General features: G+C 33.6%; 3 protein-coding genes across 3 annotated transcripts in view; 2 read left to right on the top strand and 1 right to left on the bottom strand.

Moving 5' to 3' along the window:
* Nucleotides 1-812: 812 nt before the first annotated feature.
* HELRODRAFT_181302 (hypothetical protein) lies at nt 813-1,964 on the top strand (the record flags this gene model as incomplete). The annotated part of the gene is made up of 4 exons (XM_009030533.1): nt 813-824; nt 876-915; nt 986-1,211; nt 1,937-1,964. The coding sequence occupies 4 exons, from the start codon at nt 813-815 to the stop codon at nt 1,962-1,964; spliced, it is 306 nt and encodes a 101-aa protein (XP_009028781.1).
* Nucleotides 1,965-6,752: 4,788 nt separating this feature from the next.
* Nucleotides 6,753-20,663, top strand: HELRODRAFT_115787 (hypothetical protein). Its single transcript, XM_009030532.1, has 9 exons — nt 6,753-6,866; nt 8,008-8,111; nt 9,081-9,175; nt 10,087-10,203; nt 12,196-12,296; nt 12,643-12,742; nt 16,143-16,240; nt 19,055-19,171; nt 19,984-20,663. The coding sequence occupies exons 1-9, from the start codon at nt 6,807-6,809 to the stop codon at nt 20,419-20,421; spliced, it is 1,230 nt and encodes a 409-aa protein (XP_009028780.1). The 5' UTR covers nt 6,753-6,806; the 3' UTR covers nt 20,422-20,663.
* Nucleotides 20,664-24,722: 4,059 nt separating this feature from the next.
* The window catches only part of HELRODRAFT_181296 (hypothetical protein), a gene marked incomplete at both ends in the record, with an annotated part of 5,076 nt that continues 3,755 nt past the window's right edge, over nt 24,723-26,043 (bottom strand). Inside the window, one exon of the mRNA XM_009030531.1 lies at nt 24,723-25,334. Coding sequence (XP_009028779.1) covers nt 24,723-25,334 — 612 coding nt within the window. The remainder of the gene's footprint in view (nt 25,335-26,043) is intronic.

Raw genomic sequence — 26,043 nt, 5'->3', positions numbered from 1 at the left:
ATTGAGTTATCTTTAAAATTTTGAAATTATTTTTACAAAGTTTGATAAAATCGTACCACCATCAGCTGAGAGTGTTTGTGTTTCAATTTAAACCTCAAAATAACATTTATCACGTTACCTCTGCTTAGTTTTTAAATATAATGTTATTTGCTCCCAGGCAATACTGCTTTTTAGGCTGCTGTGAAACAAATGATTTTTATAAATGTTGCCAGTCGTATTTTTGGGTCTGCTATGCTCTTTTTTGCGGTGATTGGAGTTAACGTTCAAGTTTAGATTAGGGTTTGTGTAAGAATTTACATTTAAATAAATGAATACATACATAATATAATTATATAAATATAAATATTGTTATATCCGCCGGAATGGTGGAATTACCGTATATAATTAATTATTGTTATCTTGTTATATTTGTTATCGTCGCTATTTGTCATTGATTGTAAACCATAAAATCTTCTCATGCCATAAAAGGATTGTATGAATCTCCTGTAGAGGCTATATAAAGGATTGCCAATAGTGAAGTCAGTAGTGAGGTTCGAAGACAAGTTGTAATTGGGACTTAAGTAGTTACTTGAATAAGTTTAGTGTTTCTATTACTACTGTTGGCATTCGAATAAACGTTCAACAAAGCGTTAGAAGCAGTTGTGTTCAACTATCGGAAATCTTGAACCTACGGAATAACGAACACTTGACGATCGTTGGACACTGGTGTTGGAAATCATTGAAATAGAGATTAAATAGAGGAAATAAAGATCATTGAAGTTATAACATTGGTGTCAATAGTAACGAGCGTTAAAGTTACAACAAGATATATAATGGCTTTACAGGTATAAATTATTTATAGTTATATAAATAGCTAAATAATTTTTTTTGACCAGGACGAAGGAAAGTTTGTTGAATGGATCCCACTCCAGAATGGTACATAAAATAAATTGGTGCAAATTTGCTTGTGTTCATTCAGTCCTCTTAAATTGTTGTTCATTTTCAGATATCAAACTCAAGTCAGAACTTGTGAACTGTAGCACTAACAACAAACTTATTTTTAAGTTTGATGTCGAGGATTTGAAATGCGTGAAGAAACTTTCCTACCCTCCAACTCCACCTCAATTGGTGTTCATACTGAAGTCCGGCACGACATGCCCTGCACTGCACTTCCACGATGGCGGCACCTCACTGATCATCTCGAAGCTTGAAAATTATCTTCCTCTTGAAAGGTGAGAAATATTATTTGTCTTGTCTTTTTCTCTCGAAAGGGCTGTCTTGGTGCCATTTAATGAACATTTTTCTCTTCATCTAATTATTTTGATCATTTTTACCTCATATATCATTGCTTATTTGGTTATGTAGCGTAAAATCTTTTGATACTAAATCATTGATTATCTTTCGCTAATTTAAGTCATTTTTCACCGATTCCTGGTCTACTTATCAACGTTTGCATCTTCACAACATTTAATTTTCAGGCTTCTTTTTTTCTATTTTTGTTTTCGATATCTAATCAGATAATGAAACAACGAGCAATGTTTATATACTGGTTAATCAATTTTTTTATGCACATATTTTTAAGTGGAAAATTCATAAACAACTGAAATTTTTCAGCAATAAATATCTCTGTAAGAATATCTCTGTATGAATATCTCTGTATGTATATCTTTGTATGAATGTCTCTGTATGAATATATCTCTGTAAATATCTCTTCATGTATGATGCTTGTGTTTCATTTGGCATTTGTTGGTATGTTGGCATTTAGTGCTCTACAGGGGTGGCTGTGATTTTTACTTGCAGAATTCATTTTATTTTTATTTGCATAAAAATCATTTTAATTTACTTTTATTTGGTGTTTTGTAAAACAATTTATTTTTGCTCTTATGTACTTTTGGTGGAATTCTTTCTAATTTTACTTCCATTTTACGCATACTTTTACTTTTCAACTCGACATCAGAACATATGCTGGTCATCAGGACAGTTAGTTCTACACATTTAAAATGAGTGTTGCAGATTAATCTCAATCTGTTATGTCAAGAGTATGTTGAAGAGTAATTTATTTTAAAACTGACAAATAAATTGAATAAAAAAAGTAGAGCATTTGTTATTTAAATAAATTTTTGTACTTCTAGTATTTTTGCATGCCATTAAAAAACCAACGTTCATCTCGTTTTTCGTGAAGCCTCCATCGAATATAAAATGTTGAAAAATGGAACTTTTTCATTTCATCCCAAGCATCATGCATGCCAATGAAAACATATTTTCGGCATTTAGTACAGAAAAACTGAGCAAAGAGGCAAAGTTAAAGCACGTGGTTCGCGGTTCTATAAACCAGACATCACTAGCGAGATACAACAAAACGGTAGCGCGGATAGTGGAAATCGTTTTTGAAAATATTTTGTGGAGCCATATATTTATAAAAGTGAAACTTAATTGTTTGCATGGAAAAAATCATTTACTTTAGTTTTATTTGCGGTAAAGTCATTTTGTTTTAATTTTGGTTTTTTTCAAATTCAGTTCACTTATATTTTTACCTTTATTCAAAAAACCAATTATTTTGCTTCTACTTAATCACCTAACACTGGGTAAGGAGAGTTTGAGATATGTTGCATATCAAATTTTTGCATAAAAAATTAAAGCATTTTTTAAGAAAAAAAAATGAGACGAAAAATTTTGGTTGAAATTGAAGCTTTTTGTGGAGTAACAAATATGTATATCTAAAATTTAATAGGGAAAATAGTGTTTTTTTAATTGATAAAAACGCTCTGATTGCATAATTTGTGTTGCGTTATACTTGAATGGTCTCTCAACAAATAATACATTTTTTTCAAAAACAATATTTTTTTTAATAGATCAAGTCAGGATTCCTTTTTGTACATTGTGAAGTGTGATCAAACTAAAGAAACAAAAGCCGGAAAATCTTTTTCTGAATTTAATTTATTTGAAATGGAGCATGGTGGGGACGTTATTTCAGTAAGTATCCATTATCCATTGAACACATGTATCCATTAAACATGTATCCATCTTACACATGTATCCATACATCGACTGCCAATACATACAAACTTACTCATGCAAGCATGCATCATTACATGCGTCCGAACGTACATTTCAAATAATATACAAACACGCGCACACGCACACACATATGTGTGTGTACAGTAATATATATATATATATATATATATACATGCATACATATATATATATATGTATATATACATACATACATATATATATATATATGTATATATATATATATATATATATATATATATATATTACTGTATGAATTTTACCGAGTTGTTGACATTAACTAATTTTAAGTTTGTCTTTTCAACTTTTCTCGCTAGAATTTTCTGGAAATTGATAAATTTATTAAAAATAGAATTATTATCCTAATTCACCATGCAGATAGGCCTATTTCGATTTTTCACAAACCATCTTCAGTGCGGCTTTCATTTACATAACTTCTTAGACATGGGAAAGGTAGTTGATTAATTGGTGTTATTTTCTTCATCTTCTTTTTTGGCATCGCCTCAGACCCTGGCTCTTTCATTCATACACTTACGCATATATAATTGTAATAGACTATTTTATGAGTCCCTGCTCGAATAATAGCGGTACCTCAGCGACTACAGTTCGAAAAGTCGATTCTACTGCAGACAAAACTGTTCAAGTGTTTTTGTTGATACCGTAGTGAGAACACGTTTTATGGTTCTATCTGATTCCATAAAGTTGATAGAAACCTTTCCTGCAGATGTTTTTGACGTGATTTTCCATTGACAAGTCCATCCAGTGCAATATCTAGCGTGACCGGTCAAAATGTCCCTGGTCAAAATGTCCCGGTCAAATGTCCCCGGTCAAAATGGAAAATCAAATCAAGTATCAAGTTCACATATAAAAACAGTTTGTTGTTTTAAAAATGTTTTAAAAATCCAAAAGTTCACATATAAAAACAGTTTGTTGTTTTAAAAATGTTTAAAAAATCCAAAAGTTCACATATAAGTTCACATATAAAAACAGTTTGTTGTTTTCAAACAGTCACAAAGCCTTCGTAGTTCAAATCAAGTATTCAAATGTTAGATAACATTGATGTTCAGCACTCTAGAAATATCAGTCAGATATTGCAGTCTTTCTCTGTTTGCATAATCCGAGACCATTGTTAGCAGAGCCGAATCAATGTTTTTGTAAGTTTTCTTTTGTTTCCGTTGTTCATGGCCAAGTTCTCCTTGTCTCCGAAGCAGATACATGCTGTGTTGCTCGAGTTGTAGCTTTCTTGATAACATTTTAGCAGTCGGGTGGGCGATACCAACAGAGTTGTTGAACGCATTGTGCCACCCTTCCACTAAGTTATTGCTTCTTGGTTGTTTTAGGAGAACCTGACAGTGCTGGTTCCACATTGTTATTGGAAATCTTGGTGCTGCTCTTCGGTTTCTCCGGAGACGTCCGATAAAGTTGTCTTCGAAATAATCTACAATCGAATTTGGTAGATTGTAATCCGGACTATCGATCAGCGTTTCAAAGGTCTCTATGACGTCTTCAACGGGAACAAATGCCAGGGCGATGAGCTGTTTGACTTTTAGAGCAAACGCGGCATCTGTCTTGTATTGCTCACTGAATCCACTTCCTTGCACATGCTTCCAAATACACTGCCCGAAGTGAAACAGACACCCAACAATTACAACAGTGGGAAATTTCGCCTGGAAGGCATGGATGGCAGCCAGCTCGAAATCAGTGACTAAAGTCTGAGGACTGCCGAGTTCACGAAGCGACGATACAAAATCAAGGAATCGACGGTAGACATCCTCACTTCGTCCTGGTAACAGTGCGTAAACGCAGGGATATGCACAATTTTTGTCCCATCCGTGTACCGTATACAGTTGATGAAACCCTTCAGGCGTCACGCGAAATGTTCCATCAGCAAACCAGCAAGCAGACTTCTGGAGAAATTGAAGATCCTCGTCAGCTGCAAAAATTAGCATATCATCTCCTTCGTCTGTCCGCAGGAACCGATGTCCTTCATGCGTAAGTCGACAAATTTCATTGGTGGCAGCATTCTGTGAAGCTGCACGACGTCTTCTGACGTTTCGCGCCATACATTCACGATCTGGAAGTAGGTGAACAGCCTCAGATGTAACTTCCAAAAGAGCTCTTTGTACAATACGTCTCGTAGGATCTTCAGATTCTTCAGCTGTTCTTCTCATTTTTGCCAATGCCCCTCCGACTTCTGCTCTTCCATGTACAAGTGTGTAATTATGACTGCCTATTTCCTCTACTTTCGCATTGTCCTTGGTGTGGATTCTCACTTGACACGAACGCTCTTCGCACCTCCAAATTTCTTTACCTTCTGCGCCATTCCGGTGCTTCGTAAAGAGGAAACCTTCTATCACCAATTTTCGCGTTCCCTTCTGCGAGACTATGAATTCAAGCATTGCTTACGGTTTTCAATGAGTAATAAAAGATTTTAAGAACTTACACACTAAATACAAGACGCAGTTCAATTGGTAAGATATTGAGAAAAGAGAGGGTTTTCGTTCGATGCGTGATTCGATGCAAATTTATCATCGTCGTTGCCATCATCGTCGTTGGTAAGATATGGAAAAAAGAAAGGGTATTAGTTTAATGCAAATTATCATCGTCTATACATCCGATTGATTCTAATTAATATGTAATATCAAAAAATGGTTTGATTTATTAGGTAACAGGAATTACATCAATCAAGGTTTATCAAAGGTACGGGCAGAGCCGTACGCAAACAGCTAATAACTTATATTATTATATTATTATTATAGCTGTATTTTTCAACAAGACTTTTGGGCCATTTCTACCGGGGGACATTTTGACCGGGGACATTTTGGCCGGGATATTTGGACCGGGACATTTTGACCGGGGACATTTTGACCTAAAACCATATCTAGATCATTCACTGTTGACGTGAATTCGGTCAGCAAACTCAATCTTTGTCGAGTACCAAGCCAGATGTGTTGTGGTTTTTCAACATTAAGTCCCAGTTTGTTAGCTGACATCCATTGGCCAAAAAGTCTATTGTCTTTGATGTGTTTTGTTTAGATCGTTTCTGGGGTTAGAAACCATATAGTTGGATATCCTCTTCATAAAAAACCATATAAATGGATATCATCTTCTTACAAAACCGTATAGTTGGATATCCTCTTCATATAGTCTTCATATGCTGCTTGTGTGTTGTTGATACCTCTGAATTTTAGATGAGTTTAACCTCTAATTTTTTAACCTTTAATGATTTGCATATAAAAGTTCGGTACAGTAAGGTTACTAATTAGTTTGCATATTTAAGTTTTATGCATATACAAATATGTATTTTTACTGACTTTGTTTAATTTTTTTTTTGTTTAATGAGTTAATTTTCTAAACAATACTAAACAATATCTATTTTTATAATAAGTTGGCGAATTAACTTAAAATTTCAGAATTTTCTGCAAGATCCATACTCTTCCACCCTCGGTGGATTTTCGAAGATCACAAAGTTTCTTCATGATAACTTCTCACATCTAGACTCGCTCACCAACTCAGCCGTGCAATATCATTCAAAGAAGAACAGTCCAGAAGCCGCTTGCACCATAATTGACAGCCTCAATGAACTGACTGTTAACACAGATGACTCTGGATTCACCTTTATAACACCCGTAAAATTTTTTAAATGCTTTAATTTGCCTGTATTAATTAGAATAACTAAATTTAAAAACATTCAAATTTCGTTGAAACAGGCCAGGCGTGAACCAGAATTTTCAAAGCGACCAATTATTAGAAGGGAGAGTGCTTTAACGGCTAAAAAATGGTCATCATACATGGATAAAGAAGGCAGATTGACCAATGTCTCTTCCGTGAAAATGGCTATATTCAAAGGGGTTAGGCTTACATAGCTAAATTAATTTTTTTGTATTTTAATTGTACACCCACACACGTACTTTAATCGTACACACACACACACACACACACACACACACACACACACACACACACACACACACACACACATACATATATATATATATATATATATTCATTTCATTTTTTCATTTCATTTTTCATTTTCAAAGTTTTATTCATAATAAACAACATATCAAATAAGTGAATAAAAGTTATGAAGTTGAATATGCGGAGACCGAATAAGACTGTTTGTCTTGTGGTGGCCACCGCAGGTAGATACATGAATAGTTAATGAAATAAAATAAGAAAAATAACTGAAGCAAAAAGATAATTGAAGATAAATAAGTAAATGTTCGTGTCATACATATACAGACATATAACTATGTAAATGTTCGCTCAGTACATATATAATCACATAAATGTTTAACCATTCATAAGGACCATTCATCCGCATCATTTGTTTTAACGTATTCATAATATAGTATTAGGTGGTGGAGTCGAGATCCAGCGTCAATAAAAAAGCACGGAATTTTGACTTGAAATGTTGTAGGTTTATGATGGCTTTTAGATGGGGAGGTACAAGTTCTGTCCAAATTTTAGGATCTGTTATTTTTATGCTTGTCTGGATTAATTTGAGGCGAGTTTTGTAGATATAGAAGAGAGGGGTGTGTCTAGTGGTTGTAGATTGGACGGAGTTACTTAATGTGTAGAAGTTGATAAAGTGAGATGGGAGAAGATTGTTGATAAATTTAAAAACGAATAAAGCAGAGTAGTAAAGACAGATGAAGTTATGTGGTAAAATTTTTTTTGCTAGGAAGAAGGGTTTAGTATGAGAATTGGGTTTGAGGTTAAAAATTAAACGTATATATATATATATATATATATATATACGCATACGTGCGGCAGATGGCACCTCCTTGCCTCTATCGTTAAAAAAGCTATAAATACCTGATAAACTACATATAACAATATTACATACTCTATTACATGATGAATGGTAAAGGTTATGTTATTTTGTATACAAGGGATATTTTAAAGCGATATTTGTTTGTGTAACCGCTGATTAACAGTTTTACCAATGTGTACCTCATTTTAATTTAGTAACGTTTTCTTTTTCAGGGAATAGATCAGTCAATTAGACAGGAAGTATGGAAGTATTTGCTGGGCTACTATGGTTGGAACTCAACTTACAAATCTCGTGTGGAGGACAGGAAGAAAAAAATGTTAATTCTGATTGTTGTATCATGTGATTATGTATCATGTGATTATGTATCACGTGATTATGTGTCATGTTATTATGTGTCATGTTATTATCTATCGTGGTTAATAATTTTTTATATCGAAGAAAAAGCGGTGGTGGTGAAACTTGGGTGTTGAGGAGAGAAGAGGAAAGTGTACTGCAGAGGGCTGAAAGAGCTATGGTGAGGATGATGTGTGGGGTTAAAGTGAAGGATAGGAGGAGTAGTACAGAGCTGATGTCAATGATGGGACTGAATGAGAACATTGTGACATTGATAAGGAGATCGAGATTGCGGTGGTATGGACATGTGTTGAGAAGGGATGAAAGGGTCGGGATTAGGCGAGCGTTTGAGTTCGAGGTTGAAGGAGTGATAGGAAGGGGTCGTCCGCGATTGGGATGGAGAGAGCAGGTGGAGAAGGCTAGAGTGAAAGTGATACTGAGGCGGGTGACAGATGTGAATGGCGTCGAGGGGTATTTCGGTTTCATCATAGGTAGCCAAACGGCAACCCCCGATCTCGGGAAAATGTCGTCTAAACGTGTGTTGTTTGTTGTATCGAAGAAAAAGCCAGAAACCGTACTCAGAGCAAAAGACTTTAAATTGAAAAACGACCATAATTATTCAACTGGAAATTTTTAAAGACTTTCTATAGTAATATTACTACCACCAATAATAATAATAATAATTTGTAATTAACCTGTCAAGTCGTTACAAAACTGATCAATGTTTACTTTGTTGAGAAAAATTGTTGAGAAAATGTTATGATGTTGCTTGTTACTGATTTTGGTTCTTTTGTCACCGGCGTCTTACGTGGCCAACATCTTATCCAACAACACCTCACGACACCAGCTTCTTAACGTCACTAGCACCGCACCGTTTGACAGTTGATACGAATGAGAATATTCTTTTATTCTTATTCTATTTTTTCTAATTTAAAAATGAAATAAATTGCAGTGACGATTATTTCCGCATGAAGTTGCAGTGGAAGTCATTCAGTGATGAACAACTTTCAAACTTTTCCGCTCTGAGAGATCGGAAAAGTTTAGCAGGTTTGACACTTTATTCAAATTTTAATTAATTTTGCGTAATCATGATATCTTGAAGTATATTTAGTATTTATACTTTGATTTTGTTGTGTGATTTTATTCGCGTTATTAGCATTTCTTTTAGGAGTTAAAGATGATTGCGTATCGCTACGCATATTTTTCTTTTCATAAACACGATGTTAAAAAATATTTTCAGAATAACAAATAGTTTTTTTAAAGTTCATAACATTTTCCGGAGTCGGATGAAAAATATCCGACCCCTTAAAAATTCTAACTCCGATTTATCAGAAATTTTTTTAGTTCAGGTTTATAGGTATATTTGTTTTAATTAATTTGAACACGAGCAATTGGATTTTTATCAACGCTCATTTTGTTACGTTACGCTATGTTAAATTACGTTACGTTATGTTATGTTAAGTTACGTTACGTTATGTTATATTTACTGTTGCTAGATATCATATATCATGAGATAACGAAAATTTCAAAGAGATTCAAATGGATGAAAACAAATAAAAAAACTTTCAAAGATTTTCATTATTGAACTTAAAAAAATTAAATAATATATAAATTTGATCAATCAAATAGCATTTACTTGAAAAATGTTAAAAAATGTAGAGTTGTTAAAATAACAATTTGGAATTTTAAAAAAATTTGCACCAAGATGACACACCAAGGAGATTTACATGTATTTTAATGTCAGAACTATTGACTGCAGCAAAGTTTTATAGCTGTGTGTATATTATTTAAATTAGAAAGTATGGAAGCAAGTTTGCATTGGCAAAGGATAAGATTTTATCCGATGAAAATGGTCATTTTCATTGTTTTTATTCTTTGCCATTTCTTTATATGTTAACAATTGAAGCATTAATTTTCAAAGCATACCATTGTAATGTCTGTTTTAAAATAATTGTCAGAGAAAGATGTTTTAAGAACAGACAGGAAGCATACATTTTTTGAAGGGTCTCACAATCAGAATATTAAAATTCTTCTTGACATCCTCCTGACGCATTGCATGCATGACTTTGATTTAGGTGAGTAACGTTTCCATTGTTAATTGGAGTTTTTTCTCTATTTATCTTTTATTTAAATTTTTTATGAAGTTTAAAACATGGTTTAAATTCTTACGTTATAAAACATTTTTTCAAATACAAGCGTGAGTTTATTTTAGTTAATTAAAGTGCTGATAATTTCTAGTTTATATGAAATTATATTAAAGCAGCAGTTGTATAGCTTTCCATATGTTTATGTCATCTTGATCAGCGTTTATGGATTACGTCCCTGTCCAGATATCGATGCTAATCAATATTTTAATTCCACTTGACGAAAACTTCGGCCCCAGGTTTGCACGGTTATATACAGATTGAATTAATACAGATCAGATCAATACAAATAGGATCAATACAGATTGGATCAATACAGATTGGAACAATACAGGTCAAATCAAAACAGATAGGATCAATACAGAGCAGATCAATACAGATCAGATCAATACAGATTAGATCAATACAGATCAGATCAATATAGATCAGATCAATATAGATCAGATCAATAAAGATCAGATCAATACAAAAAGAATCAATACAGAACAGATCAATACAAATAGAATCAATACAGAGCAGATCAATAGAGAGCAGATCAATACAGATCAGATCAATATAGATCAGATCAATACAGATCAGATCAATACAAATAGAATCAATACAGAGCAGATCAATACAAATAGGATCAATACAGATCAGATCAATACAGATCAGATCAATACAGATCAGATCAATACAGATCAGATCAATACAAATAGGATAAATATAGAGCAGATCAATAAAGATTGGATCAATATCTCAACATCAGACGTAGTTTCTGTTGTCTCCTACTCATTTCAGAAGCAAAACCGGTAACTTCATGAGGGCTCATTGTATTAAATGTACCTGCCGCTTTGAATTGGATCTAACAAATTTTAGAGCCTAACATAAACTGAACAAGAAGAGGAATTAATTTTCAAAGAACATTTGTGGAAGGGGCATAAGCATGCGATAATAGTTATGCAAGACACACACGAATCCTACAGGAACAGTGAAAACTAAACTGAGATGCATATCCTGAGATGACATTATGCTAAGCACTGGATTTAATTATTTTTTCAATTTTATTTGCATGTGTGTAACCTATGAGACTTGTGTTCACTTTCTAGGGTAGATTAATTGGCATATGCGATTAGATGCATAAGATTGAAATAGTTAAAACTTTTAAAAAAATATGGGGTAATTAAGTGACGAAATGCGTAATCTCTGATTTCGCGAAATGTAAAACTAACCTAAGATGAAGTGTTGTCGATGCACGAGAGAGTGCAAGATCTGAAAGCAGACCTGGTGTAGGTTAGATGCGAATGGAGAAGTACAATTTTGCATGATGCTAATTCAGGGTTGTCGTGGTCAGAATCCCATTGGGAGCTCTCTTCGTCATCTACCTATTCTAGGACATCCGCTTTTAAACGCTGCTCGTGATGACGATGATGGTGGTAATGATGACGATGGTGGTAGTGGTAATAGTGATGAGGGCAATGATAATAATGATGGCGATAAAATTTATAAGCTGGTAAAGACCAAAGATAACTTTATAGGCTACCAAAATGAGCATGTAAATATAATTATACACTAAGTTGAATTTTTGAATTCAAATCCTCTTGGGTCAACAATATTTTACACAAATTTTTTTAGTAATTATTCATCATAAACTAATTAAATCATAACAATTTTTTTAAACTAAAGTATTTTGTCTACAACGTAATATCACCTTAGTTATTTTGTTTTTGGATGTTTATTGCCAAATGCAAATATGTATTGCATATTCATTTGTAATTTTCATGATGAAAAGTAAAATTTTAATGCTTTTCAAATTGCTATCTAGCCTTGAGTTTTTTTTTATAAATACAGACATATAAAATTATATAAATTCGCATAAATTCTATAAATTTATACAAATTCATATAAAATTACGTGGTTGTAGATATTATGTAACGTTAACAGGCTATGTTCAAGGAATGAGTGATTTGTTAGCTCCCATCCTCGTTGTCATGGAGCATGAAGTCGATGCATTTTGGTGTTTTGCCGGATTCATAAAGATGCTGGTCTGTTTTTTTGCAGCTGACTATATTTATCATTATCCAAATCAAATCAATTTCTTTACACATTGATAAAACCACAGAAGCACTGATGCAGGCACACACACGCACACAGACACACAGACCTAACCACATGTTTTTTACTTATTTTTAAACGCTTTTCAAGTGTTCGTCTCACCGAAATCAGTTCAGTTTTTGCAAGTTATAAATAATCTTTGCTTTCTAAATGTCAATCATTGATTTTTAACACATCATATTCCATCAGATTGTTATAATTAAGATTATTCAACTTATAATTTTTTTATATTATAAATAAAATAAATTATGTATTTTATATTCTAAATAATTGAAGGGACGTAATTTTGAGAAGGATCAGCAGGCCATGAAGAACCAACTTCTACAGTTGCAGATTCTTTTGACCTACATTGACCCTCAACTGGCAAGTTATCTTGGTCAGTTTTTAATCTATCATTTTCAACATCCAATTAGAAGATGTTTGTTGTAACTGTTTAAAAACATTTTGTTTTACAACAATTTCCCGCCTGAAATTTTTGAAAAATTGTAGGATGGGAAATAAGTATTGATGGAAGAAGGAAGTGAAGAAGACAGTTTAAGATAAAAAAAAGATATTTACATCATCATCGTTCTAACGTCCGTGCTTCCGCGCTTGCACGGGTTGAACGGTTTCCAAGGATGCCACTCCTCCATACTTAGCGGTCTTGTGCATCTTTCCTTCTCAACTTCATCTTTCTCATGTCATCTGCCACACACTCCTTCCAGGTTTTTCCTCCTCTTCCTCTACCCTTCTCCCCGTCAACTATCACATGACACCCAGTCATCCTCCTCTCTCCGTTCCACATGTCCAAATCATCTCAATTTACCCCTTCTCACCTTATCACACACATTTACTATATTTAACCTTTGTCGGAGCTCTTCACTCGTTTTCCTCTTCCTCAGTGTTACACCACAACGTAACAACGTAACAACAAACGTTGTTCAAAAATAGTTGGTACTTTATCTAAAGTGTCCAATTTTGTTTGTCCTGCTTGCATCAATCCACAACATCAATTTCGAAATAGCAATGTTTATGAAACCATTAATGTAGAAAAAGTCACATCGTTTCAATATCTAAAGGATGTTCTAGATTGTACTGGAACAGCTGAAGCTGCCGTTCGAGCACGCATACGTGCAGCCTGGAATAAATGGCATCTCCTTGCTGCCTCTATATTGATGCGGCGTGACATCCCACTACCACTACGATCAAGACTATAAATTTGTGATACGTCCGGTCTTGTTATATGGTGCAGAAACATGGCCAATGACAACTAAACTGAAACAACAACTTCAACGAACCGATATGAAAATGCTCCGATGGATGCAACAAATTAGTCTGAAGGACCACATCAAATCTACCGAAATCCTGTGTCGTGCTGGCTTAGATGATATAAAGGACGAATGCCGGCAACACTGTCTGCGGTGGTTTGGTCATGTCAAACGAAGTGGAAACAGTGCCATAACTTTTCTTGCAGATGTTGAAGTACCTGGCACACGTCCCAAAGGCCGTCCAAAGAAGTCCTGGTCGCAAACAATCGAGCCAAGCACACCGCACTCTAGCTCTCGATACCTCTTCAGCTCCACCTCCAGATCCTATCATATCTCCCAGATAACAAAACTTCTCCACACATTCCACCTTCCCTTCACAATTTATTTCTATCTCTTTTCTTATTTCCTTTTGTTTCTCTCCATTTGCACACTGTACACGGCCACTCTCCAGAATTCCCTACTTGTCCAGTTCGTACTTTACAACACATAACTTTTGCTTTATTCATGTTAACCCTTAGCCCTTTTGTTTTCATTGCATCTTTCCAACACTTAATCTTCTCTACCAACTATTGATTAGAATCTGCAATCAGACACAAATCATCTGCATAGAACAGATTCCATCGCAAGCCAAAGCGGAAATCCTTCGAAAGAGTATTTAAAACAATAATGAACAGCAGAGGGCTGAGCACCGTACCCTGATGTAAACAAACTTTCACTTCAAAACTCACTCTCCCTATCCATCATCTTGAGTGCTGTTGTCACGTCTTACTAACAACTGCCACAAGCCATTCCTCAACTCCCAGACTTCTCAAAGCTCACCACACTACTTCCCTAGAAACTCTGTCAAACGCTTTTTCAAGATCTACAACAGCCATGCACAAGTCTCTCTTCTTTTCAAAATGCCTTTCTTGTATCTGCCGAACTATGAAAATTGGGTCTGTAGTACCTTTCCCTGGTCTGAAACCAAACTGCATGTCATTTATAAACACTTTATTCCTTACTTTTTTTCTCAATCACTCTTTCTAGGATTTTTTACATGATCAAGTAGCTTAATGCCTCGATAAGATCAACATCCTAGAGCATTCCCTTTCCCTCTATAGACAGTCAACATCCAGCTTTTCTTCCAGTCATTAGGAACTTTGCCTTCTCGCACTATTGCGTTACAAAGATCTGTTGCCCACTGGACAATTTTGGACACCTACATTTCCTGAAGCTTTTAGCATCTCCACTACCAAACCTGAAGTACCAGCAGCCTTTTCTGACTTGGCCTTGGAAATAGCAAACTTCGCATCACTGTAGGTTATAATCTCTGCAGGACCACTCACCATATTCACCATAGGCAAACCATCCTTATTCCATTTAAACTCTTCTGTTAACAGCTTTTCAAAATAATCTTTCCACCTCTTTTTCACATTATCTTTAGCCGTGAGTAGTTTACCATCCGACCCTTTGACACAGTCTACCCCGACATCTCTATATTTTTTAATGATTTGTTTTATTACTCTGTTCACTATTACTTTTTCCTTTGACTGAGCCATGTAAACTGTTCTTTTTGCCTCTTGCTTAGGTGAGCAATACAAGATCCTATCCTCCTTCTTGGTCTTCTTTTATATCTTATACAACTTTCTTTATGCCTCTATAATCTTCCCAACTTCCTCGTTCCACCACCACAATTCCCTGTGTCTCAGCTGGCTCTTAGTTCTACCGCAAACCTCATCAGCCACTACAAGCAAGCTATTCTTAAATTCCACATGCTTTCCATCTCTCTATCTCTTCTCAAATCTGCTTTTTCTTGGATCTTTTCCTGAAAGACACGACGTGGCTTCTCCTCCTTCTTCAATTTCCAAACTCTCACAAACGGCTAACTTGTGTTGTGCAATGCAAGCTTAACTTGGTATCGCTTCTACATTATTGACCAGGGTTCTCTCTTCTTTTCTCATCAACACATAGTCCACTTGGGTCTTATTGCCACCCGACTCATATGTCACCTGCGAATCAGGTTTAGTGAACCATGTATTGCATCTAGCCAACCCCATGGCATCTGCAAACTCTAGTAACATTTTCCCCTCAAAATTTCTAGCACCGTACCTTTTCCCACTATGCATTCCTTCAAGTCCATCCACTCTAGCACCAACATGTCCGTTCAGATCACCACATACTATCAAAATCTCATTTTCACCAACATCTTTTAACACCTTACCCAAAAGAATATAAAACTCTTCTTTCTCTTCTGCTGGCCTTCCTGCCAGAGGTGCATACATTGAAACAATATTCAGCAAGGATTTCCCAATAGCTATTCTCAACACCATCACACGCTCATTTACACGCCTTAATATTTTAAGTATCTTTAAAAAATTTAAGTAACGAATATACAATGACAAGTTTCTTCTTAACTTTGATTCATTCAAGCGTGATGATACATTTATTAATTTTCCCACAACAGTTCTCGAGAATTTTTATGAATAGTTCGAAAATTATTAATTGTTCAAAAACATTTACTTTCAAAATGACTCATAACTACATTATCAGAGAACCATGAATCACTTAACATGTACTTCTGCTTCCGCTGGTTACTCATTGTTTTCAAAAGAGAATTTAACTTTCCGGACATCATGAAACTCTGGGAGGTGTAGATTTGCTTTCATATCATTTTTTTTTATTAATTTGCTGATATCCAAGTTTAATTTTTTCCTTTCTATTACTTCGCTGTCAATAATTTTTTGATTCATTGGAAACTTTGACAACTTTTTGAATGGCCGAGAAGAGATATATGTAATGATCAGTAATCGATCAATCAATCGATCTATCGATTGACTGGTTGTTTGATTGATTGATTGATCTGATCATAAGCGATTACTTGCAAATAAAACTAGATGTTTCGTCCGTTACCAACTGCGAAAGTTTACCAATTATTCAGCAAAGGTAACTTTATCTGATTAGTTTTGTTTAGACGTTATTTTTAGAGTTGAAAGAAAACAAAATACCATGAAAGTCAACTCGCGTACAAAATATTTTAAGGCATTGAATTCTGACGTTACACACAGACGCTGGGGCAACTTGGGCTTATCAGGAAAGATTGAAAACATTTTTTGATCTTAGCGGAAGCTAAAAAGAAATTCGATAAATATAATTATATTTTTAGGTTATTTAAGTTGATATTTTTGGACATTGATTAATATATGGGGATCAAAAACCTTTATCACGGTTGTAAACGCTGTTTCGATAACAAGTTCTGGATTGGAGAAAGTTGAAGGAATTGTTAGGTTTATAATAATGCAATGAAACATTGAAAATCATCGGTTTAGTAATTGGGTGGTACAAACAAAAAGTAAGACATCGGAGCGAAAAAGTTCATACAGATCAAACGGAATGAATGCTCTATTAAAAATAATATCTTGTAATTTCAATGAAGTATAAAATAGATTAAAAGATTTACTAAGTTGTCATCCTGCTTGTTTTGTCTTATTTAATTGAGATCGTTACTGTATTTTTTGTTATTAAAAGATCTAAATTAGACATTTATATCTACAATATTGTAACAAACCTAAATAGTGCAAAAAAGGCAACAATTTCGAGTAAATATTTGAAAAATTGAAAGTAATTTATCGTACATCACTGTGACATTAATAATAATATTAAGCCAACTTAGCATATTATAAATGTATTATTATATATGTGACATTAGATAGATATATAATTTTGTTTAAAAATCTACTTGGGTTGTAAAAACCAAGAGTGGCTCATGCAATTGTTCTCGATCGGCCCTGCTCTTGGCTGTTCTTTACAACTCTTCTGCCAGATAAATCAATGGATGCCATCTTCTCGACAACGACTCGCAAACTTGCGTCCCATGTGGTCAGACAAATCACATTAACCTTACCTCATTATTTATTTAGTGCTCCAGCTCGTTTTATGTTGATGACTTGAATCTAAATAATTGTACTGTTAACTTCATTTTATTATCACTATTTTTTATTAATTAATCTTATTGTTTTTTTCTGAAAATATCATTCAAAATTTATGCTTCACTATTTTTCTAAACCAGGTGTTTCCGTGCTTTTGCCTGAACGTTATATCCAGGTGTTCGTCCAGATGATTGTCTATGTGAGCATCCAGTTGAGCAACTGAATAAGAATTCAAATAAGAATCCAGGATACAAATGAGAACCCAGGATAGCAACTGAATTGGGATCTAAATAAGATTCCTGATGAGCATCCAGGTAAGCTACTGAATGAGAATCCAGGTAAGCAACTAAATTAGAATTCAGGTGACCATCTAGGTAAGCAAATGAATAGGGATCCAAATGAGATTCTAGGTGTGCATCCAGGTAATCAACCGAATGGGAATCCAGGTGAATATCCTGGTAAGCTATTGAAAAGAGAATCTAAGTGAACACTCAGGTAAACAACGGAATGAGGATCTAAATGAGATTCCACGTGCGCTCGGTGCATTCAGGTAATCAACTGTATGGAGATCTAAATGGGAATCCATGTGAGCAGCCAGGTCATTATCGTCGGGTGGGCTTGTTAGCTGCCACAATATTTCTTCACAACTCTTCATCATTTGCAGTTTTGATCAGCTTTTCATTTCTTTTTCCAGGTCAGATGCTTAATTTTGTCTTTGTATGTCAAACGTAGTTTTTCCCATCGGTTCGGTTTGATTTCTGGCCCATTATAGGACGTATATAGTAGTAATAGCTGGCTCATTTTATTCCATACGAAGGTAGTGGTCTATAAATCGTGATCGCCTTTTCTTGATGATTTTTCTGACTGGGATCTGGCCTGTTGTCGGTTGTCATGTTGGTCGTGCTAGCTTCGGTTTAGTTGATTCCCAACATGATCTTACAGCACTTTCTGGCAAATATTTCGAGCTTCTCCTCTAGGGCGAGTATAAAGGCCCCATGGTACGCAGCCTTAAAGTATAAACATGATATATATGTTGTATCTTGTGTTGAATTGTCGCAGATTCAGCTATAATTTTTTTGTGTTAAGATATTTATAAGCTTGTTGAATGCTACCCGGGCCAAATCGATTCGGTGTTGAACATCTCTACGGACTGATACTATGAAGGACTCAGATATATATATTCTTCAGAGCTGAAGGCTAATCACAATAGCTCTATTGTTATTAATTTTTCATTAATCACCTGTTGAATTTTAATCATTGATATGTAATTAAGTTAGGTTTGTACTGTTAAGATTCATAATTCATATATAAAAACAAAAATGCATCCGAACGTTTTTCGCTCTTTAACGTTTTAATTTCTTCTTGTGTGTTAGGTCTGACGGTTCTATTACTTTCAATTATTTAGAAACGTTATTTTGTGTTATAATAAAAAATTTATGTTTATAATTGACTACATATAATTCTGAAATACGATAATTGTTGTAATATAATAATTTAATTTTGTTGAAATTGACAAAAGTAATTATAAAATTTAAGGTTCTATGGACAGGACTACCTTGCAAAAATTTTCATCTTTTTGTATGTTTAGCGATTCTAGATTCTGCAAAGTCAACACTGATGGAAAATAATTTTGGATTTCCAGAAATACTAAAAGTAGGTTTAATTTTTATCATAATTTTCCTCAAGTATTTGTCACAAAATTGCACTTATTCTGTTAATACGCCATCAAAAGAGTTTGTGAAGGGTTTGTCGGTCAGAAGGGTTGCAGTTAAACTTCATGATAGTGAAAATTGAAAAATGTTTCAAAGTGAAATTATTGTCTTAATAATCAAATAATCAAAAATGTTCATCAAAATATTTACCAGTTACTTAGAAAAAAAGCAATTGAAAGTTACCGATAACTTTGTATTTTTCTTTACTAACAAACGAGGAGCCTTTTTGCTCTGTCTAATTCAAACTTGTGCAATGACCAGCCGGGTACCTTCTCATACATCTGTTCACATTTGAAAACACTGCATCATACACGGGATTAGTTCCTGTTTTCTTCAAAGAATTTCACTGCCAGTCAGTGGCGGATCTAGGGAACTCTGGCCCTCCCGTTGTGAGTAGTGTTTTTACTAAAAGTCAGTAAAACTCAGTTTTCAGATCGGAATAGACTGTTTTTAGGCACAAATTCGACCAAAAATTGGCGTAATAAGCAAATGAAAAAAGGTTGCCAGCCTCGTTTCTTCGGCCTCCCCTCAAAATTTTAAAATTTTGACCTCAACCCCTATCAACGTTGTCTAAATCCGTACTGCTGCCAGAAACCATACGATAATTTGAGCCACTTCACATCTATTAATTTCATATGATTTCTTCAATATTCTCCCAAATTAAGACATTGTTAATATTTTTCAAAACAGTTGATTTGTAAAAATTTTGCATTTTAATCGGTGTTTATGATAATTAAAATTGTTTGTTAATAGTACGTCAATGACTTGTCTGGCAATATCAAAGTTGATGAGGTACTGGAAACAGCAGAAGCCATGTACATGCAGTTGAAAAATAGTAAAAATTTGTCTGACGCTATTAAAAAAATAATTGGTCTTGATGCTTCAAACGAAAATGATAACAGTTTTTCCTCTCCTTTTCAACCTTTTCATCCGTTTGAAGTTTCTGAAAAAGTTATATCGTCACAAAACAAAGATGTTGTTAATGATAAAAAACAAACAAGTGATGAAATAAATAAGTGTCGAACTGCAGAAGAAATTTTGCCGTCAGCAAATGGAAACGTCGAAACGGCCTTTGATCACATGGAGGATATCAGAAAACCGAATGACGAAAAGTTAAACTCGAACAAACTTTCTGAATGTTCAGACGAAAACAGTATTGAAATTATTGACCATGTTAATTTTTGCACTTAATTATATTATTTATTTATTCTTATTATATAATGTTATTACATGTTGTTTATTAGTTTTTTTTTAATTCAAAATCAGATCTATGTTATGTTGCTATTGATTTATATAACTCATCAAAATATATTTTCAAATAAAAATATTCTTTCTAACATATTACTAAAATTTATTAACTGATTTTCAATGCATATCTATTATTTAATGATGAATGATTTTGTTGGATACTCCATAAATGTTTTGCCACCGTGTATTGAATGAGTCATTGTAGGAATTGCCAGCGATGCGGCTGATAAGCGTCTGCACCTTGAGTACTCCAGTTTTAATAATGGCACGAGATTTTTCATATCGCTATGCATTGGCTATTGAACGTGGTACCTCTTATTGTCCAGTTTCATTCGAGAAAAGTTCCATCGTATAATAGTATTGCTTCATAATTAAAATAATTACAGGACGGAAATGATGACTGAATCGAATAGTTTTTGTTACTGTAACAAAAGAAAAAGAGTTTGATATTTTAAAATTGTTTTAAACATTTGGTTTTCAGAATGTTTACAATTATAAAACGTCCGTGTACGTACGTCATCGCTCATAAAAATATAAAGATATCGGCCTTGCACCCATTATTTATAACCAAGATATCAACATAAAATTTAGCCACATCCAAACAAGGCATTTATGTTTTGGCTACACCGTCGTTTTTACGCATTAAGATAATGGTTTCTCTAAGATTACTTCACCAGATTTAACTTTTATGCATCCAGAAACGGTACGAGCCCTTCTCCAATGATTTCTTTTATGTTTTTATACATTGCATTTGTATTACTGTTTTTGATCTTTTCAATGGTTGCGAACTGGTCATTTAACCATTTCTCCTTTGCCTCTAAGCACATTTTTTCAATTGTTTTGGCCAACCTTTTAAAACTATCAAAATTGCAACTTTTTACTTTCCTTCGTTCATCCATCAAAGATACGATGTCATCTGTTATCCATTTGTGACCTCTGCTCTTTCACAGGTATAACTTCCCTTGCTGATTCCGTGAGGGCATCTCTAAATATCTCATTTAGATTTACTTACGTCTTCCGTCAATACCTGAAAATGATTCCGTAATTCAACGTTAATAAACTATAAAAATTGTAAAATTTAATTGGTTTGATGAATTGATCAAAACATTCTTCATGGAGACTAAAGGATGAGACTAAACTCTAAAGCGCACTAAAAATGGGCTTGGGTGCGTTCGAAAACCTATTTATGTACATAATATTGATTCTATACACATAACTAAAATAAATATAACGGCCTTCGCTCACTTTTAACGGTCGAACAAGGAGGGGATTTGTAGGGGTATTTTTTTATAGTTCGATTCAAAAGTTACGATCGTTAATTTACTAATTTCGGTATATTGTTTTTATTTAAAATGTTAAATTTGATATTTTTTAATTGTTATTCAATGTAGTAATTAATTACTTTTATTTGGTATAAATTTAAAAAAATAAAATCGACATTACCGAAAATAATTAAAAGTTGAAAAAATTGAGGTTCTTTGCATATCCATGCTTCAACCCATAAGAAAGTGTTGTATATTGGAAATAGGCCTCCCCTTGATTCTATATATATGTTTCTAAGCAACTTTTTAGGTTTTAATTGTACTTTCGGTACGTTCAATGTTAAATAGATTGTTACATTTCACGAGTCTGTTGTAACTAACGTTATTTTCTCTTGCTGACAGCTGGGCCTTTAAACTGAAAGTGGGTATTTAAATTTTTTTAATCCTTTCACTGATATTTAATGTTTAAATATTAATTATTAAATTAACTTATTGGTTAAAATTTTTTTGTAGATTGTAGCAGATGTAAATGTAAATAAAATCAATCAATGTTACAGTTAAAAATTAAAAAATTAAAGTTAAAATTTATTTTAATCTGTTAAAACTTTTAAAATTAAAACTTTGTTTCATGAAATAGAAATGAAATGAACAAGTTAATAATAATAATAATATATAACAAATATAATATTTATATTTTATTAACTTTTATAATAACATAATAATGTATGTATAATACTATAATCATGCTAGAAAATAGGCACTGTTAAGTTTCATGCCCAATGCAGTTAGTTATCCATGATGATGCTATACTATAGAATAGATAGAGTATAGAGATAAAGGTTAAAAGGTTAAAGTTACTCTCTCTCTTTTGCGTTAGCTTCAGAGGTTTCAACGACAAACACACACAGCGTATATGAATACGCGTGCAAACCACGCATCATACACATTGCATATGATAAGCGGGGATCTCTTTGTATTCGAACCCAGTCATTGCAATAGCAAGACCAGGCGCCTTTAAAACCATTGAGCCATCTTGCACTGGCTACCTATAAAATATAGAATAATTTTTAAAATTTGCACGTTTATGTATAAGTCTCAATCTAAATTATTTCCAAAGTATTTATCAGATATATTAATTGAACCTAAACACCCCGGTTTACGATCGTCTTCTTGCTCTCGCTTTTTCTTAACTCATGTTAAACACTCTTTTGCCAAATCTGCTTTTGCTTTTTCTGGTCCTTTTCTCTGGAACTCTCCACCTACTTCTCTGACTACTTCTCCATCACTTGCGAAGTTCAGAGCGGATCTCAAGACCCATCTGTTTTCAAAATTCATTGAGGAGTGCTGTTGAACATTGCGGAAATAGCGCTTTATAAGCTAATTGATTGAATTGGCTGATTTGGCTCACAGTTGGCTGACTTGCATGCAAAAGGTAGTGTATGTACATAATTTTTCATATTTTAATCAAAACAAATTGTTTTAATATAATAAATAATTGAATATTATATGTATTTGATCAAAAATTGTATTAAAATGATGCGGTCCATTGCGACAACTTCACAAAATATAATGGCTGACTTAAGATGTTTATTAATAATTAATATATTTTTTTTATTGTTATTCTTTAAAAATCAGGATCTGACAGATGCAGAAACTGTAACAACATGCAAGGCAGTAAAACAAAATTAAACAAATAAGTGAGAAAATAAATACAAAAATTGAGGAAGAGAAATGATAAAACATGAAAAATAAAATATGTTAGAATAAAATAAATAATAATAATAAGAGAAATAAAAGAAAAGTAATTGATGATGGAATATAAAATGAAGTAACGGCAAATTGATAGACTAGATGATGACTTAGTGAGGTGATCGATAAATAAAGCTAGGCCTGTGAGTGAAAAAGTTTTAATGAGTATTAATATGTTTGATGACTTATTAATAGACTAAATGATGACTTAGTGAGTTAGTAGTGATCAATAAAAGTGAGGTGATCAATAAGTAAAAACTAGTTCTGTAATGATAAAGTTTTCTTAAGTGCTAATATGTTTGAGGTGTCTTGTGATGAAGGTCTTTTCCTGGTATGTAGATTGGGCGACGACTTGATAGTTATGTTTGCGCTGATGAAGGTTGTGTGTTGTAGTATATGCAGTATTTGGCTGACTTTTACAGAAACACAATTTTTCTTAATTTAATCGAAACGAATTATTCTAATATAATTGATATATTATTAATAATGTGTATTTGAAAACCAATTATAATAAAATGATGCGGTACATTGAGACAATAAATATATTGGCTGACTTGAGATGTTTTTTAACGTATGCAGTATTTGGCTGTCTTTTCACAGAAATACAATTTTTCTTAATCTAACCAATATGTAATAATGTAAATGAAAATTGGCTTTTATATGTATTTAATCTAATGTTAGTTAAAAATTATTAATTTTATATATTCATAATGCGGAACATTGCAATAAAGCATCATTTGTCTTATTTGGGGCCCCACAAAAATTCCCTCTTTAATTTTGGCATCACTGATTTTTGGAAATTTGGTCTGTAAATACTGAAATGCTGGTTTGTGGTGATCTAACGCTTTAACTAACTGCTTCATGACTCCAAGCTTGATGTGAAGATTAGGATGATCTTCTCTTCCTCCACAAGAAGTTCATGAATGAGGTTATGCGAACCAACTTGGAATGTTTCCTATTGTGGCCAAGATTTCTTTGTACAATGTTCAGATTTCATCCTGCTATCCCATTTGCAAAGGAAACACATAAACTTGATAAAACCAGATTGTTATCTATTTAAAATAGCCACAACTTTTAAATCTGCACATATGAACCACCGGTCAAGAATAAGTGATATATTCACATAATTTTCTTTCAGGGTAACCGAATGTGCTATGGAATGGAAGGCAGCACATTTCCGGTATGAAGTAATACCGCTTTAATGCTGTTGAGTAATGCGTCAATAAACAAGTTTCACTGAAATGAATTATATTGTATTCCTAGATCAACAAACAATCTACTGATGTCATTACAGAAGCAAAGATCTTCATCCATAGAGAGATTATTGCTGCAGTTCTCTGCATCTCTTTCTAAATGACGAGACTCTAAATCACTAGCCAACAGATGCCACTGCTGATGACGGGAAGCAAGCACTTCACTCTGTTGCTTTGTTAAATACAAATCTCGAACAAGATCCTGGTCAGATCCTGTTATGAAGTGGGGTTCACGGTTTGCATCTTCTGACAACTCGTTACTTTCATCATCAGTATCCTCATCTAAATCAGAACTGTCTGTGTTTGGGATTTCCGATGGAGGTTCAGGAACAGGGAGTTCAGTTAAATGAGGATCAGGACGAATAGCTAAAGGTAGATTTGGACCCTTGGAATTGCGACCTGAGATGCTGACAGAACAGAAATAGCAATCTGTACAATGATTTTGTGGTTCACGCCACACCATTGGCACCCCGAATGCTGGTCCTCCACCAGTTCTGTTTGCCCATGATGATAGTGAACTTGCACACCTCGCACACCTTACATGAGGCGCCCAGTTCTTATCCTGGTCGCCGAGTTTGCAACCAAAGTATAACTGATACAATTTTTTCACATGTGGTGTCAATCTTCGTCTGCATCTCTTTAAGGTCAGTTCGCCACAAATGTGACAAAAATTGTCAGTCTAATTTTTGCAAAATCTGGGCTTTTTCTGTGTCATTACAATCGATAAATTACTTAGCTAACAACTCCAATTATAATAAAACAATTCCTTGCAACTACTAATTGCACGACAACTTTCAACTGTCTGCAAACCGTATATATATATATATATATATATATATATATATATATATATATATATATATATATATATATATATATATCAATCTATCTTCTTTTTGCGCCCAGAGACATATATATATATATATATATATATATATATATATATATACACATACATATATATATATATATATATAGAATTGAATTGAAACACTCTTTTATTCAGCAAAATATCACAGAAATAAATTACTAAGAGACCAGATGTTTTCACTTGGTAGGCCACCTTGTGAGAAAAAAAAAAAAGTAAAATATCTTCTAATACACAAAAATATCAAAATAAAAATAGAATAAACTGTTTGACCAGAGAAATAGCCTTTGATGATCTAACATCACTCACAAGGGAGAGAGGGTCAGTTTAATGTCATAACCAAGACAGCCGGTTTCCCGAGATAAGACATATATATATATATATATATATATATATATATATATATATATATATATATATATATATATATAAG

Source organism: Helobdella robusta, assembly GCF_000326865.2.
Source record: "Helobdella robusta unplaced genomic scaffold HELROscaffold_69, whole genome shotgun sequence".
NCBI classification, from domain to species: domain Eukaryota; kingdom Metazoa; phylum Annelida; class Clitellata; order Rhynchobdellida; family Glossiphoniidae; genus Helobdella; species Helobdella robusta.
The sequence above is the reverse complement of the archived record's forward strand: the minus strand, read 5'-3'. Positions and strand labels throughout refer to the sequence as shown.